General features: G+C 38.5%; 1 protein-coding gene across 1 annotated transcript in view; it reads right to left on the reverse strand.

Annotated features, from left to right (window-relative positions):
• SIM1 (SIM bHLH transcription factor 1) overlaps positions 1-19809 on the reverse strand; it is a 121771-nt gene that overhangs the window by 51627 nt on the left and 50335 nt on the right. Inside the window, exons 3-9 of the mRNA XM_082251484.1 lie at positions 16546-16628; positions 15048-15141; positions 11891-11995; positions 11704-11789; positions 10162-10361; positions 8780-8886; positions 6192-6339 (exon numbers count right to left, since the gene is read on the reverse strand). Of these exons, the coding sequence (XP_082107610.1) occupies positions 6192-6339; positions 8780-8886; positions 10162-10361; positions 11704-11789; positions 11891-11995; positions 15048-15141; positions 16546-16628 (823 nt within the window). The remainder of the gene's footprint in view (positions 1-6191; positions 6340-8779; positions 8887-10161; positions 10362-11703; positions 11790-11890; positions 11996-15047; positions 15142-16545; positions 16629-19809) is intronic.

Consider the following 19809-nt stretch of genomic DNA (forward strand, 5'->3'; position numbering starts at 1 on the left):
CAGACATATGATCACTTTTATAAATCCATGTACACAAACAATTTAATATGTAAAAAATTTTTGCTTAAAATAACACTTATCGTGAATGCTTAATTAGTGTTATTTTTGATGGTGCCCCCCTCCCTGATTGCTAAGACAGTGCTGAACACTGCAGAACCTGCTGCCACTTTATTGATAATGGTTGCAGAGTATTTTTTATTTTATTTTTTATTGTGCAATCCAATTTGCAGCCTCTGATTGCAGTATGAATTTATTCACTAAAATTCATAGGAAATCAAGAACATAAATCAGGGATTTGCATTAGACCCAAAAAAACAAAACAAAAGCTTTCTTGTACCCATAACATATAATTAGATTGCCACAAGCAAAAGTCTCACAGACATAAACAAACCTCAGCACAATTATTTTTAAAAAAAATTCAACTCTTTCATTATATACGATTTTGTGTACACTAAATATATAGACAAAGAGCTAACACTTTGGCTGAGCCTACCTTAAAGAAGAACTTCACTAGAATAGTCACGGATTGCTATACTGCCAGAAACTAAGACAATTAACACTCTGGTGAGAAGTATGTAATGTACAATATAGTGTATATAGTGCACATTTATACACATAGAAGCCACCAACTCACAGTCTGCACATTTCCCCCCATCTCAGTCTTCACAATCACCTTCTCCCACCCAGCTCAGTCTGCACAATTCCCCCCAGCTCAATCTGAACAATTCCCCCCGAGCTTAGTCCTCTGCACAATCCCCCCCAACCCCCCCCCCCAGCTCAGTCTGTACAATCCCCCCCAGCTCAGTCTGAGCATCAGACCCTCAGCCTGCAAAATCTAGCACCCTTCCTAGCTTAGTCTGCACAATCCCCCCCACCCAGCATTGTCTGCACAATTCCACCTCCCCAGCTCAGTTTTCACAGTTCCCCCCCTGCTAAGTGTCTGCACAATCCAGCTCCACCAGCTTAGTTTGCACGACCCCCCCCCCACCCCCCCAGCTCAGCCTGCAAAATCCAGCATCCCACTAGTTTAGTCCCAATTTAGTCCCTTTGCAACCCCACCAGCTTAGTTTGCACAATCCCCCCTCCATCTCGGATCAGCCTGAAAAATCCAGCACCCCTAGCTTAGTCTGCACAATCCCCCTCCCCCCCCAGCACAGTCTGCACAATCCCCCCCCCCCCCCACACCCTAGCACAGTCTGCACAATCCCCCCTCCCCAGCTCAGTTTGCACAGTTGCCCCCCAGATCAGCGTCTGCACAATCCAGCCACCCCAGCTCAGTATGCACAATCAATCCTGCATAGTCTCTCCCCTCCCCTCCCCTCCCTAAATTCACAGACCTCACCTCAGGGTCTCAAATACATCTCGTACAGGCATTAGAGATTTCCTTTTTACCAGGCTCCAGTGGGGATGCCAACAGTGCCTCACCCGCTGACATACATTAACCCACCCCAAACAGCCACCTGGAGCTTCAGCAACAGGATCTGTGTGTGACTTAGGATCGAATCACACAGGATCCTCTGTGACAGGAGCCAGAGAGCAGGCAGGAACTGGTGTGGCTGCAGCGCCTTAGGCTTGTCTCCTCCGTGGCTGCAGTGTGGGACAGAGCACAGTGGGCCCCATATGCCACTTGCAAATGGGGTGATTAGGGTGCCCATGCACACCCGACACACCCCGTGCGCAGCCCTATATTAATAGTCGTTTATGTACATACAGTACATTTGTCCAAATTTGCATGTATATGGGTGAAGGGGGTAGGGCCATTTAAATTTTGTTTAAAAAAAAATATATATATATATATAATTTCAAGGTATATACAGTATATAATTTCTGCTGTGTAACAAATTCCTTTAGAAAGGATTACATCTGATGTGGCACTCCTTTGTTTCCACCAGACATTCATCAAAACAAAATGGAGATGCAATCTCAAATTGTAGATATCTCGTTTACTTGATATCTTCATGCATTTACAGGTAAATATACATTCACAAGCGGCTGCACAACCTTTTATCTTCCTTCTCACAGTGAGTCTAGCCCTAAACACAGGTGTATCCCATCATCCAGAATGTCCTTGAGTATGTAAATAAACCAATTCTATCTCATCACTTCCACCTATGCACAGTATCTAGAGATCTATATATCCATAAATAACGATCATACCCATTCCCCAATAAGGTACAATACAACTATACTACATCTCATCATGTGTATATTGATTGGTAACTCCAATAACCTAACCAATCCCCAACCAACACACACATATAGAAAAATACAAAATTACCAAAAATGTCATACACCATTCTGCAAATTTAACAAAACATTAACCCCTATTGTTCAGCATCTAATTCCATATTTGGACAAGCATCGGCACAATGTTTTCAGGACCTTTCTCAATTCTTCATTTTCTACAAAAGGAATACACATACACAATGATGATAATAATAACTATCGCCATTCATCTCTCTGTTCTACATAAATAGATATGTCATAATAATCCTTATTCAACCCATATGGGTGGAAAGAATTTAATTGTTTTATCCACCATACCACTCTCAGTCTAAGTTTAAGAATTCTGTCTCCTCCCCTTTTGTTCTTTTTTATCTCTTCAAGGATCATAAATTGTATATCTGTGTCTTTATGTGTATGTTGCATGCAGTGTTTTGGAACTGGTAAACCTGGCTGATTTTTCCTAATTGAAGACCGATGTTTTGACATACAATCTTTCATTTTCGGAGTCGTTTCCCCGACATATATCAACCCACAAGGGCAGATTAGTGTGTAAACCACATACGATGTCTGGCACGTGTGAAAACCACAGATTGCATATTTTTTTTATTATTCGGATGTATAAAGCTGTCACCTGTTCTCATTTTTCTACATTGCACACAACTAAAACACGGATATGATTCATTCCTCCTACTTCCTAGGAATGTCCTTTTTTCAATGCATTTTACTTTTTGATGTTCAAAATGTACAAGCATGTCTCTTATTGTCCTATTTCTTCTATTTGCTTTTAATCGTATTTGTTCAAAATAATCTATATCATGGTATGCACGTTGTAATAGACCCCAATATGTTTTGATTATTTTAAATATTTTCTCACTATAACTATGGTACTACATGAGTAAGGAAGAGGTTTTAACCTGGAATTTTTATTTCTTTTGGGACATCTTTCTATATATTTCAGTCTTCCCATCTCCTGCTGTACCAAGTAATTTGGCTATCCATGATTTCTGAATTTTTGACACATTTCATCTATTCTTTGTTGCTTTCTATCATTATTGCTGAAAATTCATCTACTCTAATCAATTGACTATGTATGATTGACCTTAATACATGTGGCGGGTGAAAACGGGTGAAAGACATTCTTCCTTTAACCCAGTAATGCTTTTTTAAAGTTAGCTCTTGTACTGAACACCATCTAGCAAAATCTGCTGATAAAGATGATGAGATGGTGATATTCCCAGACAACTACATACATGCTAGAGAAGATAAAAGAAAACATTGAGATAGCATTGTGGACATGTGTTCCCTTCATTAACCAAAGAGAAATAAAAGAATAGGTATTGAGAAGGAAATTATGACTTTTAAGAAAGCATAGACATAAGCAGAAGCCTAGCTCCTCTTTGCTTGTAAGTAAATATACAGTATACCTGTTATTATTTTAATGTACTAACTGTAAAATAGCCATTACATTCATTTTCATTCCATTTACTTCATTGACTATTGAGTCGGCTTCCTTTTTCTCAAGTATATAAAAAAGCAAAGTACAAAAGGATGGTTCAAAATTTGATTGACAAGAGGGTATTCACAATAATAAAAGAAATGTAATGGGACATTAAGGAAGGAAATGAACTAAACCTGTTAAAAATAATTTGCAACTAATAGAGGGGCAAACTACCACAAATTGACTGATGGCTTGGTGGGACCCCTGTGACAGATAGGAGGGGCAATGTAACTGGAGAGGAGCACTGTGGCTGATTGATAATGTAGGTGCTGTGTCTGACGGGGGGGGGGGGGGGGGGGGGAGGTGATGTGACTATGTGACTAACAGCAGGAGGTTCTGTGACTGATGGGGGGTATGCGTTTTCACTGATAGGGGTAGTACTGTAACTGTTAATCATTTCATTATATCAGAGAAAAAGATCACCTCTCCGTATTAATTCCTAGGCACTGACAAATACATTGGATGTTCTTGACATTTGCATCTACTAGACATCACACACTTGTGTAAGCAATCACAATTTAATGCAGAAATCTAATAATTGCAAACCTGTGTAAATGTTGGAGTTATGCTAAATTCTGCCATACCTTGTAGCAAACCACACACCAATCCACTTAAATACCCAATGTCCTGCACATATAAAACATCACCCTGATGGCATACATTAGGCTTTATGTTCCAATACTGCAGAAATTGTCTACACAAAGGACTAAATCAAGTACAGTGTAGCTTAATTCATACAACTCTTTGTTAGAGTGCAAATGGGCATCAGTAAGTCAAAAGAAAAGTATGGCTAAAGCTTTTTTGGCCATACTTCTCTTGTGGGTCACAGGGGCATACTAACTTTTACTCTCCTGTTATCCAGAGTCAGCTAATAGCAGGCTATTGCCTGCTATCAGCTGACATGGCAGAGTCGCTCAAGGATCGGAAAGGATCCTGACAATATTGTTGGGATTCACCTGCGTGCCTTATTGGCTATATTACAATAATGCTTTACACCAACAGAACCTTTTTTGGGGTGTATTATGATGCAATGTACTGACAGAAAATTGACCATAACAAGCTATTATGCACCCCTCTAGAATTGAAATGCAATACTCCCCATGCACACATTCAAGAAAACTAGCTGTTCAGTGATGCTGGGTGATGTAATGACCATAGGCTGGAAACCATGGATAATCAAAGTGAAAAAGTATTATCAGCACTCCAAGGATTCTTCGAAAGGGTCCAAAGCTTTATTCCATGGTCACATGATAAATATACAGCACTGTTTCAGAGCCACGCATGGCTCGATGACACTTGCCTGAAGAAGGGCCCCTTCATGGCTCCGAAACGTTGCTGCATATTTATCAAGTGATCACGGAATAAAGCTTTGGACCCTTCCGAGAAATCCTTGTGTGTTAATGACATTTCTTCACTTTTTCTACAATTGAGACCCCCTGTATTTACAGTACTAAGTTGACAGTCACTGATCTAATGGGCCATACACACTATACAATTGTCTTTAGATTTTTTCCTTTAGATTTACCAAAACCATATAATATGAGGTCAAATCTAAACACTTTTAATTTGTATGCAATCAGCCCTGCCCTTGCACTACATAGTTGAAGGTAAATCTAAAGGAAATCTAACAACAAAAGTTGTATAGTGTGTATCCAGCTTAAGATAATATATATTACCACAACTATCACATATCTTGTTCCCTGGAAAGTAATATAACATCATAGTTAGAATATGTGTTGTGTGCAGATGCCTGTAATGGAAAAAATATACATGCTTAAATTGTAGCATTTGATTCAAGAATTTTAGTTCATTTGGGGCCTATAATAATGCTGCTTCAGGTATATGTCTGGTCGTTTTGCAAATTGTATTCATTTGCATGTTTTCTTATGACTTTTCTGTTTTATTTCATATATTACCGTATTCTCTTAGGATGATGCATAGGTATATTTTGGTCCCTAATATTAAAGGGCACAGCCTAGTTCTTCACAAGCCAGACAAATAGTCCTTTTTGGAAGTACAGGATCTCACAACAGCTCAGCAGAGATGGGGTTTATTTGTCTTATGCAGAAGTCTTGCTACATTAGAGATACTGTATTCCCATGGAAAATAATTTTGGTCTGAGTGCTGCAATTCTCTCATGAGCCAAAAGTGCACATCAATGACATCTAACTTCAGTCTCTTCTGATAAAAAAGCAATAGATTAAAAACATATATACCATCACTTTTATTTTTATGGATTTATTGGCCAATCTGGTTGAAATTAAGACACTCAGACTGCACTGAACTGACGAAAACCAGATGTCCTTGTTAAGTGCCATATAAATATCCTAATATGTATAACGTGTGAATCATGAGGAACCAAAAAGAAGTTTTCTCTCAGTAATGTCTGCCAACAACAGTGCAGTATTTACAGATGAGATGACTGTTTATCTGTCACAATGGAAAATAGCAATGCCATATGACTTACGTGAGAACATAATTCACACTGACGATGCAATGTGGTCTGGACGATCTGCTGTTGTGCACAATTGTAGCGTAGCTCTGTACCCACACCCATCCACCGTGTTTAGCCAGGAACCGATAGTACTTTGTAGTAACTTGTCCTTTTACAAGCACTGTAGAATAGACACAAAACACATAGTTTAGTTTCGTAGTATATTTGTTTATGAGCTGTGTTGACAGCGCTTAACTGTATGATGTATGATAAGGACCGGCTTGACCATAAGGTGGGATATGCAGCTGCCTAGGGTTCCAGGATGGAGGGGGGGCGGTAAAATCCTTACTGACACAGTGACACCGCTCGCTGCTATCACACACAGAGCTCTATTATGGGATGCAGAGTGACATGCCAAAGGGTGAGCCTCTCTAGCCCTGGCGCACAGCCTCTGGCAGCCTATCATAGTGACACAGTGAGAGCGGGTAAAGCCTGCTTGCACAGGAGTCAGGCTGTATCCTGTATCCACTGTCCTCCTAACCCTCCCTCACACTTGCTCAGTACTGTGAGAGGAGTTTTGAGGGCAGCTGGGTGGCAGTTTTCAAACAATAGCTGCCACAGACCTGGGGGACACCAGGGGGAGGCATAATTAGTGAGTGAGTCTTCTATCCCCAGAATAACCTGTCTCTCTGTTCCCACCCCTATGTGCTATGCACCTCCCCCCACCTTTCTACTTCTCTCTCTCTCTCTACCCCCCCCTCTTTTCCTCCTGCCTATTAACTACCCTAGCCTGTCTGTATACTACTCTAGCCTGGCCGTATACTACCCTAGCCTGTCCATATACTACCCTAGCCTGTCTATATACTACCCTAGCCTGTCCATATACTACCCTAACCTGTATATATACTACCCTAGCCTGTTTATATACTACCCTCGCCTGTCTGTACACTACCATAGCCTGTCTGTGTACTACCCTAGCCTGTCTATATACTACTCTAGCTTGTTTTTATACTACTCTACCCTGTCTGTATACTACCCTAGCCTGTCTGTATACTACCCTAGCCTGTCCATATACTACCCTAGCCTGTCCATATGCTACCCTAGCCTGTCTATATACTACCCTAGCCTGTCCATATACTACCCTAGCCTGTCCATATACTACCCTAGCCTGTTCATACACTACCCTAGCCTGTCTATATACTACCCTTGTCTGTCCATATACTACCCTAGCCTTTATATATACCTGCAGATTATGGCTGGTGTGAGGAAGCAAGCTGCTGCTGCCACTATTTGTCTACAGGGCAGGTCCAGAGGCACAGGTGCAGGCCTGCAGACTATGACTGAAGAAATAGTGAAGAGGCTCTGCAAAAATATGCACCCCCTCAACCTCCACTGTATACATGGGCAGACCGAAGGGGGTGGGGTTATGGGTGGAGCCAATGGGGTGGAAAAATTAGGTTTTGCATAGGGTATCAAAAATACTTGCACCAGCCCTGTGTATGATGCTCTGGTCTTAATTTCCATAGCCTTTAGGCACACAACCTTTTTGCACCCAAAGCAACACCCATCTGCTAGAATCACATCTTTTACACAGAAAATTCCTTGATCCTAACCTGTTTCAGAATACTGCAACAGTGTAAAATAGGTAGCCGTGAGATTACTATATTTCTAAACTTCTATAGCCCATAGGTACTATGCTATTGGGCAGTGATAATTTTTGGCTACTCATTACTCTTAATCATAGGGAGTTCTATATAATTTCATTGTGTCTGTAACAGAACCTTTCTTCAGATATAATTTGTGTTTAAAAGTGTTACAGAACCTAATCTATGGGGACTAAGCAAAATCCAGACGATTAAGATCAGTCAAAGAAATAGCAATGGGGCGAGTTAGATTATTTTGTCTGATTGCTACTGCTTCTTTGTACAATTCATGTTAAAGCTGCAACCTGGATTCAAATTCATTTAAAGATATTTACAACATGCCATCATGTCTCAGTCTTCTCTTTGGGCAGCTTACATTTGGAGAGGTCTAGCATAATCTAAGGAGAAACATGCCTGTGCAGATGTCTGAGAATAGATAGATAGATAGATAGATAGATAGATAGATAGATAGATAGATAGATAGATAGATAGATAGATAGATAGATAGATAGATAGATAGATAGATAGATAGATAGATAGATAGATAGATAGATAGATAGATAGATAGATAGATAGATAGATAGATAGATAGATAGATAGATAGATAGATAGACAGATAGACAGACATTGTAGAGAGATAGATAGATAGATAGATAGATAGATAGATAGATAGATAGATAGATAGATAGATAGATAGATAGATAGATAGATAGATAGATAGATAGATAGATAGATAGACATTGTAGAGAGATAGATAGACATATCTAGACTAAAGGATGAATAAAGCAATTTTCTGGTTCCCTAAATGATAATGCCATTATAATCAACAGGGACTTGGGTGGTCATAAGAATTTCCTTTGGGGTACTATTTGTAATTTAGAAGGCTGAAAATGGCTGCCAAGTAAATTCCATAACTATTTAACAGTGAAATTTCATAAGCATAGCAGCAGTTGTTATTTCAAAAAAAGCAATACTTACATAAATGATGTGCACACCTCAAATGAAATGTATCACATCCATGTACATGATGATATAAGGTCTTTTCAATCAAATCTTGAGGTTCATATCCAGTTAGCTCTGCGACTCTAAAGTAACCAAAAATGATAATTAGAGCCTTTTCAAGTTACCTTGCATAGATTATTGTTGTATATGTAGAAACATAGACGATTGATGGCAAAAAAAAGACTAAGTGGTCCATCGAGTCTGCCCCATTTTTTTATATTTATACATTTTTTTTACTTTTTTGTTTTAGTATAGTTCTATGTTTGTCCCAAACATGTTTAAATCCACTTACTGTTGACTGACTCACTACTTTTGATGGAAGTCTATTCCCAGCATTAACTACCCTTTCAGAAAAATAATACTTTCTAAGATTAGTTTTGAACTTTCTTCCGGCTAGTTTGAGATCATGTCCCTCATCCGCGTTGTTGCCCGTCTCTATATCTGTTCTGTCTTATCAATTTTTTTTTGTAAGTGAGGTCTCCAGAACTGGACACGGTATTCTAAATGAGGTATAACTAAAGATATATAGGATATATAGGATAAGATATATAGGGGAACCAGGACCTTCTTCCACACTCTAGTGCTGCATCCTAGAATTCTATTTGTTTTGCCATTGCTCATTTTGCAGTCATCTGAAATAAATACCCCCAAATCTTTTTCTTCTGTAGTTCTGGCCAACACTATACCCCCAGTGTTTACTCTATCAAGGAACTATTTTTCCCTAGGTGCATTATTTTACATATAGAAACATTGAACTGCAGTTTCCACTGCTTTGACCAATCTTTCAACAATGCTTGACCATGTTACAGACACATCCAGGGATTTTGACCCTATTGCACATCTTTGTGTCATCTGTAAAAAAAACATACCTTACCCACCAAACCTTTAGTTATATCACTTACATATGGCTTAAATAGAACAGGACCTAGTACAAAGCCCTGCGGTGCACCATTAGTGATGGGTCTCTGTTCCAAATGAAGACTATTTACAACCACACTAGAGTATCTATCCTTTAGCCAGCTACATACACTTCTGCACAGTTGACAGACATGAACTCATGTTATTGAAAAATATTACCACCTGTTGCACATGCCTTGAGTGTATTCAAATCTTCCAAAAACGTAATCTTTAGTAAAATTATTCCTACTAATGAACATACGAGCATATACTTTACCATGGAAAAATGTAAAATTTCCAGTGAGTTCAAGCATAAATCAAATCAAATAATTTCTGTGGATGTCATTACATATTACTAGGGCGTATGAATAATAGTTCTATAACAAAAAAAAACTGTTACTGTAACTAAAGTAAGTGTTAACTTTATTTTAATAATTGCACAAAAACAAAACCCAACCTACCTGGAATCCAGAAATATCAGCTTCATATCAAGACTGGCTCTGAACATGAACATATTACTGTGAAGTTTGATTTCAGTTACTGCACTAGGAGGGAGTGAATGGCCCACAGCCACCAAACCTACATTCTGGTAGCAACCATCAAACGGTGACATGTCCAGACTATATTGTCTGATCTTCAAGTATCCACTACAATGAATAACCTGCAAGATACAAGAAAGAGAATCATTACACATCAACATACTTTTATTTACATCCTTTTACTTAGATTGATGTGTTTAACACAGGTTTATGGAAGTTATCTGAACAAGTGAAAAAAAACTGAGACAAACATTAAAATGAACCTGACCTGGTCAAAAATATTTTTTAAGTAATAACAGTGCAAGAAGTTTACAAGCATCTAGGTTAATTTTCGAATTAATCTCTGTTGAGCACTCTTGAATCCTAGGCCAAAGCTGTACATGGGGGCCTCAACTTCTACCCGAGTGGAGATAAGTTTTGTCCCTTCTTGAAAAAAAACCTTACCCCCTGTTGTTCAGCTACCAAATTCCAGAACTCAGGAGGACAGAACATGATGGTGGGATATGACAACTGAATAACAGGTGGTGGTTCTTTGCGCCGGAGGCAAGGCTTAATCTAGAAGTCAATGCCCCATAGGGACACAAGACATTCCTGAAGACCAACACCGAAACTTCAGCAATATTACCTTAACAAACAATCTGGGTCAGGTCAGTCTCATTTTAATAGAAAGTTAGTTCTGATTAACTTTAATAAGATAAAAAAAAATTGTATCCGTGATAATACCTAAAGTGTAACTGCACCTTTGGTGCGTTGTACCAAACCCAAACAACTCTTCAGCTTGCTTCAGCTATGAATTAAAATGGTACAACAAATTTTGTGTTCTCTGCCTATCTACAGTGCTACCCTGACAAAACCACACAGGAAAAAGTTTATACACAGGGATCGACAGAATAATGCTTTCCTGTATCCCATGATCCAGCACAGGAGATGTATGGGTTCAGTGCCAGGCTTACACAAAAGTTTCCCAATGTAACTCTACCAGACCAGCAATGCGAGTACTGAAGATCACCAGGACTGCAGTTCAAAGACAGCAACAAGGTACATAAAAATAACTTTTTTTTATATTTGCATTCATTTGATATATAAAACCACTCTATGTACTGTACAAATTGACCAAACACTCATTTAATGTTGAATGAAAGAAACAAAACAGGAGCTTCCTATACTTTAGTTTCCCTGGTTAGTGGGCAGAAGTCTGATCTGCCAGGTCTTCTTTCAGGGTAGGGAAAGATGATACGTATAATTCATTATGTGCTCTTCCTATTGAACAAAAGCTCCCACAAAACTGACAGTAAAATAATTATGCAAGACAGCACGGTTTTGGTGAAAACACAAAACTAATGCAAGGAACTACATTTGCAAATTGAGACATATAAGCATTGTTAGCTTGTTTATACATGACATAGTTATATTCAGTGGTTCATTCACCAAAGACCAAGTCTAGCCATCATGAAGAACACCCACCTTATACCCTCCACAGGTTAGACCTGCATTCCTCTTTGCCAGCACACACTTCATCCGCAGGAAAAATGAACGCTCAATCTCATATTCTGCAAGGCAAGACAAACAGTGTTACTTGTATGTCACATTCCTCGAAATCTATAACCTAGCTCTGATTCTCCACAGACAGCAATACGGAGCCGTGATTTACCCTGGACAAAATGTGAATGGTAGGGCTGATGAGCTGTTAGCACTGCAGTCATTTCATCATGATCAGCAGGATGGATGTATTCATAGATGCTATTTCCAGTCAATTCTACCTGCAAAAGGAAAAGCATACCATTTATCTTTATAGTCTTTCTTGCAGCTATGCAAAATCATTTTTTACTGTGCATCCACAGGCCAATCTATTGAGCCCTATTTGACCACATCTCCATTGAGAGTGGTATTTTAGGATTACTGGGTAATTGTGGAGGTGCAAGTTGTTAGGCTGCATGCACACAGGTTTTTAAATTCTTCCTACAGGAGTTTCGTTTTTTACTGCAGAAGCAGCTCAATGTTATCTTATGGGTCCATGTGCATTAGCATGATTACATGCATATTTTGAGCTCAACGTTTAGAGGCTGGAGAAAAAACCTTATAGTTGTGAGAGAGCCAGGTGCATGGTCATCTCTTTGTGGAATCCTACTATCTTGTAAAGAGTGTATCACACTAGCGGGAGCTGTTTTGAATCACTTTTTTTTTGCCATGCCAACACTAATTTTTTTACCAGATATTATTAATGCAGTAATTATTGTATTATTCACTTATGGGACTTTCTGTTCACCTCATCTGTTTATATGTGTGATATATGGGCACTTAAAGAGGAGTTCCGGCCACAAAATCAACATAATCGATTTTGTGGCCATCCGCTTCCTATTTGTCACCTGAAAAAGAAATGGATAGTTACGATTTTTTTTTTTTACTTACCTTGTTATTGGAGAAAAATATACTCACCTTTCTTACACTTCCTCCCTCGGCGGGCGTGGCCCGCGCCGTCACTTCTGGTTTGCAATGATTCCTGGGAGCTGAACGTCATCGCTCCCAGGAATCAATGCGCCAGCACCAGCCCCGCTTGTCACTTCCGGTGCGGCGCCGCATTCCCTGCTAAACAGCTTCTGGGCATGCCCAGAAGCTGTGGAGGAATGCGGCACCGCACCGGAAGTGACAAGCGGGGCCAGTGCAGGCGCATTCTGGGAGAAGAGGACAAGAGGACAAGAGAATGTTACCTCAGCATTTCATATTTATGATACAGTATGTGTCTGTTGTATCATGTACTTGTGTTAAAGAGTATCCTGTTCACTTTGTATTTCTTATTTTGTGTGAAATACCTGATATTTATACCAGTCCCCCTGCTTTCCTATTTTAAACTGACCACATAAGACATGAAAGCATATCTCAGTATGGTCAGTCTTCTATCTGTGCGTGAAGAACAGCCTGCCTGTCCTCCAATGCCTAAAACTTGTGCTGACACACCCCCCTGCACAAAGATCAGTGACCTGTTGTTTCTCTACCACCACCCCTCCAAGCCCATTAGGCTCCATGCACACTGGGATTAAAAACATTTCTTGGCAGAAAAAAAAACCTTGATATAGAGCTTTTTGTACACAATTTAGGCGTGTTTAGGAGGGCTTAGTGTCTTTTCTGCCAGAAAACTTCAATCAAAAATCACAAACCAAAAGGGTTTTTTTTTTCCTGACTCTAAATGCTGAGCTCAAAATATGCCTGCGATCACCCTAATGTGCATGGACGTATAAGGTAACACTGAGATGCTTCTACAGGCAAAATGCAAAACACCTGTAGAAGCAGCGATTTTGAAGCGAGTGTGCATGCAACCCTTACACAGCTGAGAACAGAGATTATGTGATCACTTATAAAAAATGTAAATTTAAATTTTTTAATATATATACAATCTTTCATTTCTGTTTTAAACTGAATGGGTTATTTTGCAAGATAAGGGCCCACATATACTTTAAAGCAGTAATAAATTCAAAACAAAAATGTAATATATTGTACCTTACCATTCATTAGATGTGGTCGCTGCATTCTTTTTGTTTTTTAGGCTTTTTTCCCCTCTGTTATCACCTGGTGATCTGACTTGAAAAACCCTTCCTGTATTAGAGTGCCTCCACTCTGGATTAATGACCATAGGGGGCACAGCATTGTCAGTCGGGGGGGGGGGGGAGGGTAGTTTGAAGCCGAACTCCAGCTCACACTTAATAATCAGTTACAGCAAACTGTTCTTTTTTTTTCCTTTTGAATTAAAGGTCTTAAAAAAATAAAAGCTGGTCATTGTAGGCATGCCTATCAGTGTTAAATTGTTTATCCCACCCCTGTAAACAGATACATCTGGAAGAGAGCTAGTTCTCTTGAAAAACAGACTTACTGGCACTATCACCAGATGAAAACAGAAGAAAAAAAGCCTAAAAATAAATAATATAATAATGTTTGCTTTTGAGTGGAATACCTTAACTTTGCAAAATAGTCTTTTCCTTGAACTCAGTGAATGTGGAGAAAATTTGCCTTGGGAAGTATATCCTTTGAGTTATTGAAGTCACTTCATTCACTACCCCAAGAGATAATTCTCTTAAAAACTGAATAGCTTATTTGACTTCCTTTAATAAATAAACTGCTAATAGGATAAAAGAGAATGAGCAAACACATTTTTGCTCAAATCTACTGTAACCATTCAGAAGTTGTTTTACATTTTTTTCCATAAAATGAAAAGTGAAAGCTGATTGTTACCTAACTTTCATGCTTGTTGTTTTTCACCTTTATAGAATCAGTCCATATGGAAAGTTGACAATGTTTTGACAGACCTTGTGAGTCTAAAATTAGCACTGCAAAGGATATGTCAGGCTAACAGGCTTTTTTTAACTATTCTGAAAAAACAAAGATGAAAATTGATAACTTCCCTCTCCCTACTACGTTTGCATAGTCATGAAGGAAATAATAACAATCAGCCAAAACCTATTCAGCAGGGGGTCTCTACAGTGGTCTGCTGATACCTATAGACATGAGATTTATTGCCCAAACCAAAAATCAGCAATCGTCTCATGTGCTTGGGTACTTGAAGTCACACAGAGTGGAGAAACAATGTAGCATACACAAACGTTTTCACCTGTACAAATCAAAAGAGAGTGATAGACAGATAAACCAATGTAAATATTTCTGCATCTCCCACTGGTTCTAGAAAAACTGCTTAACAGAGTCCACACACTACGTATCCTTTTAGTGCTTATCTACAGATAAAAATAGCAACGTAATACATCCCTTGATTACCAGCTACAAGTGTGAGTAATCGTACATGAGCAAACAGCCACAATCACCTACCTGTGATAAGCCCAGGTGGACTGAAGCAGTTTCTGAGATATACATGATTTTCCCATCAGGAGCCACCACAAAGATGAAACCATCTAAGGTCTAAGTAGGAGAAAAGAAAATAAACTAAACAGCAAATTCATATTCCCCTACCCAAACACCCAGAGTGCAGCAATTTAAATACTATTTACATTTCAAGAGCGCTTGGGTGGTCAGATGTCCCTTCACCTCTGATTTAAACATCTCATTGTTGAATCAAACATGGTGTTAGGCAAGATAGTGCTATATGGGAAATGAGTTTAATCTTCCATTGTTTAACATATCAAAAGCTTATCACCTGTAAACACTGTGAAGATATACGACTCTCAGCAGGGAAAGTGGCTTTAAGCTACTACAAGGCAGAAATCAACTTTACAGACGATTCTGCCTCTCACAATGCTGGTATCTGATAAACAGTTTATACAAGTAACAACAGGGGATTAGATATGTATTTTCCTAAACACAACACTCATTCTTCCTATTACAGTCTTATTTCCTGGACTTTTTATTCACACTGGTGACAATTTCTCAAAAAAATATATCCTATCAATGCATGAAAGCACGTTTTGACAATAAAAATTCCATCTACATATACCCTTATTTTTGATAATTTACGTAGCCAAAATGTAACATTCAGCAAGCATTACCATATCACAGATAACTAAAAGGTAACATTCAGTAAGCATTATCCCATCACAAACAGATACATTTAAAATTCAACAAGCTTACCACATAAAAGTTGCATGATAATAATTACATTTGGTTTAAACTAAAACCTTTAACATATTAGTTTACCCATCTTTAGTAGATGCCGGTATGTCAATTTATCCACCAGTTTTCTTTGCCTGTTAGATGCTCCATCTTTTATATCAACCTCCATAGTTCCAAGCTGTGCTCTACTATTATGCATTGGAGACTCAATCCTCTGTCTCCAACACTGCTCTGTCTCCTCTTGCTTCTTTACCCATCATATAAAATACAGAAAACATCCAACAGGAAAAGTAAGACTCATCTAAAATGTCCACTGGATGATATTGGAATTCCAACACCATGATCCCACTGGTGGATAAACAAACTAAGCTTCTACCATCTACCAGAAAATGAGATATCAGGTTTAGTGGGGCTGATCCTTTATTAAAATAAAGAGCACTGTGCACTATTAATCCATATCAACCAATCAGGAATTATCTTTTTTTGTTTATATTCATCCAATCTGATGAAGCTGAAAGCAGATTTTCTGCCTTGACTTACTATTGAAACATCTTATTTAGAAAGCCTGTAGAGTAAAAGGTTACCTACAAACATAAAAGTCATAATATGGGAGCAGTTTTCATTACTTGCTAATTCAATAAAACTAATGCACGTGAACTAGTATAAATTACACCAAGTTATAATTAAAAGTTCACTGAAAGGTCTACATTTATTTAATGATTAATCAGATATGGTATTTTCCCCTAAATGTAGTACCTGTAAAAGATGAGATCCCAACTCTCGACCAACGTTATCCAAGGTACTTGGTCTGCTAGAATGGCCCCAGGCTTCTCCAAGTCCTGTATGCATAAACAAATATAGGAATGGGTGAGAGGGCTGGTCCTGCACTCCAGCATCCTAGAGGTCAACTGCTACCTTAACTCACTCCAAACAGGAGCATTTTATTCCTAGCTTAATTTCTGTAAAGTGAATCATGTCTTGACAGCTATACGCTAGCGTAGCAGTAGTAAGAACACAAGTGTAAATGAAATATGAGCTACTATATTAAACAGAAACACATAGCCTCATAAAAGAAGAATATTCATATCCATGAAAACGCTAAATGATGTTTTAAAGGACATGGCTAGTTCCTATGAGGTTAGACAGAATGACCTTTTCAGTGCTTACATTTATATATGTAAAGGAATGTACCTCATTGGCTGCAATCCAGTTATTAATAATTTCCCATTTATGAAAAAAAGTCACTTACGTACAAGAGGGGCACAGGCCAGTGAAAAAGAAGTATTATTCCAGGGGGGAAAACAGTGTTAAAGTGATCCTGTCATCACAGGGTCACTTGTATAGGACTATTTACCTGCTCACCTCAGTTTTTTAGTCAGTAGTCACTTTTTTATTACTGGACAGCTGAGCTAGAGAGGTCATGACTAAAAAAGAGTTATTTTTGTTGTCCTAACTTATTAGCTAACTTTATCAAGAAAAAAAATTGACCTGAAACCATTAGAGTTTCTCTTTAACCACTTAAGCCCCGGAAGATTTTACCCCCTTCCTGACCAGGGGGTATTTTGCGATTCGGCACTGCGTGACTTTAACAGACAATTGCACGGTCGTGCGATGCTGTACCTAAACAAATTTGGCGTCCTTTTTTTCCCACAAACAGAGCTTTCTTTTGGTGGTATTTGATCACCTGTGTGATTTTTTGATCACGCGCTATAAACAAAAAAAGAGCGTCAATTTTGCAAAAATAGCAATATTTTTCAAATTTTTTTATATGAAATTCCCCCAAAAAAAATGTAAAAATCTAAATTTTTTAACATTTTCGGCCAATTTGTTTTATGCTACCTATGTTTGGTAAAAAAAGTCGCAAAAAGCGTATTTTGATTGGTTTGCGCAAAAGTTATCGCGTTTACTAACAAAGGGAAAGATTTTTGTCATTTTTGTTGTTTTTTTTTAACGCGTAATGGCGGCGATCTGCGATTTTTTTTGCGGTACTGCGACATTGCGGCGGACAGTTCGGACCCTTGACTGACATTTCTGACACTTTTGGGGTTACCAGTGACATTTCTACAGTAATCAGTGCTATACATATGCACTGTTACTGTAAAAATACACTGGTAGTGAAGGGGTTAACTTTATTAGAGAGGGAGGGGCTGTGTGTGTCCCTAGGGGCGTGCTTTCTACTGTGATTGGCTGTGGCTTCAGATGTATGAAGAGTGATCGACGGTTCTACATAGTAGAACCGTATGATCAGCCTTCATACACCGGGGAGAATGACAGGTGGCTTGTTTACACAAGCCGCCTGACTTTCTCCCTCTCCCCCGCCGATCGCCGAGTGACCGGCGGACATCGGGTCCGCTGGTCACACGCGCGGGGGGGTCCGTGACCACTCGGGAGCGGGAGCGCGCCTCCGGGGGCGCGCGCTCGCTCCCTAGACCCTCACAAGCTAGTGACGTAGCCCTACGTCACTTTGCCTGTGAGGGGCTGACTGCCGACGTAGATCGGCCTTAGGCAGTCGGCAAGTGGTTAGTTAAAGGGTAACTCCACTTTTGTTGAGAAAAAAAAACTCCCCTCTGCGCGATCTCTGTACATTACAAGTATTTTAACAAACTTTGTTGCAGATTTCTACCTTTTGTTATTCTGATGAAATATCAGTGTGTTTGTCTGTGTCACAAGGGAATCTAATAGGAGTGGTTTCATAATTATCAATCAGCTGCTGCACCTGCAGGACTCTGATGAGGGAAATTGCAGGGCCTGTATCCCTTTAGATGTGATTTCCTACTGGAATTATCTCACCAAAAATTAAATTTTTGTTGCAGGGGATGCCTGATATCTGACTTGTATCTTAGTCCAAACTTCTGGGATAATCAGAGAGCCAATCCCACAAGGAGGAAATTATGTTTCTGGGGGGCGTTCTGTACACATTCTGTACACACCTCCAGGTAGCCATATTGCATTCAACTTTACAGAAAATTACAGAGCTGCAGATTGAAAAGAAAATGTAATTTTTAATAACATTCAATTACAATATGACTTTTGTCACAATTGTATATGCTATATTATTTTTTTTATTAGCTATTTTTCCCACAAAAGTAGAGTTACCCTTTAAAGTATTTGAGTAAATAGCAGAGTTGTTAAAACATGAAGAAATATTTCAGTATAACTTCATCATTTTCTCTTACACACCCTTTCTGATATTTGTAACTAAATAAACTGTTTTTTTTTTTTTTTTTTTTTTTTTAATAATCAGCACACTTGCCTTGGAATCATTAGTATGATAAATATGAGCATTCTTATTTACTGATATGGTAAAAAATATCCCTAGAAAAAATGCAATACCTATATACCTTTATTTTCTGTTAATATAAATGTACAGTATGTACTGTATGCATTTATGCTTGCTTTTAATTTGAATCATGTTATCTGTATTTATGCTTAAAAAGGTGTATAGAATGTTATTATATATTGCATGGAAATATCCTGTTTGCTCTTTACATATACAAACTGTTCTTTGTGTTCCCCATGTTTTATATCACCATGGTTTTGCTTAACACTTCTTTGTCAATGTGAGCCTTTGCAAACTACTGAACAAAATACTATCCTGAGACAGTTTATACTGTAATTGGTTTGATCATAGCAACTGTTCAGTAAGGGTGCTACTGTATTTATTTGATACCAATATACTGTACAATAGTGGGGATCTACAAATCTATGCATGTAAAGTTTTCCTAAGAGTATGAAAGAGCAAACAAGTAAAAATATGAAAGATACATAAAATAAATATCAGGTAAATAGTAATAACTCATAGTGTGTACTTACTAGAAATACACAATCATTTCCTGAAATGCCTAACACGTACAGAGCTTCATATAGAATGAAATGTAGATTATTTATTAAAAAAATAAGAACTCATAAATCAGGCATTTAAGGAATAAAAAAATATTGCTGTGTACTGACTGGTGGAAGCATAGTTGTATACTTGAAATAAATAAGGTTTTCATTTGTGAGAAAAAAAAAATATATATA

The sequence above is a fragment of the Pelophylax lessonae genome (genome assembly GCF_965119305.1).
Source record: "Pelophylax lessonae genome assembly, chromosome: 3".
Lineage (NCBI taxonomy): Eukaryota > Metazoa > Chordata > Amphibia > Anura > Ranidae > Pelophylax > Pelophylax lessonae.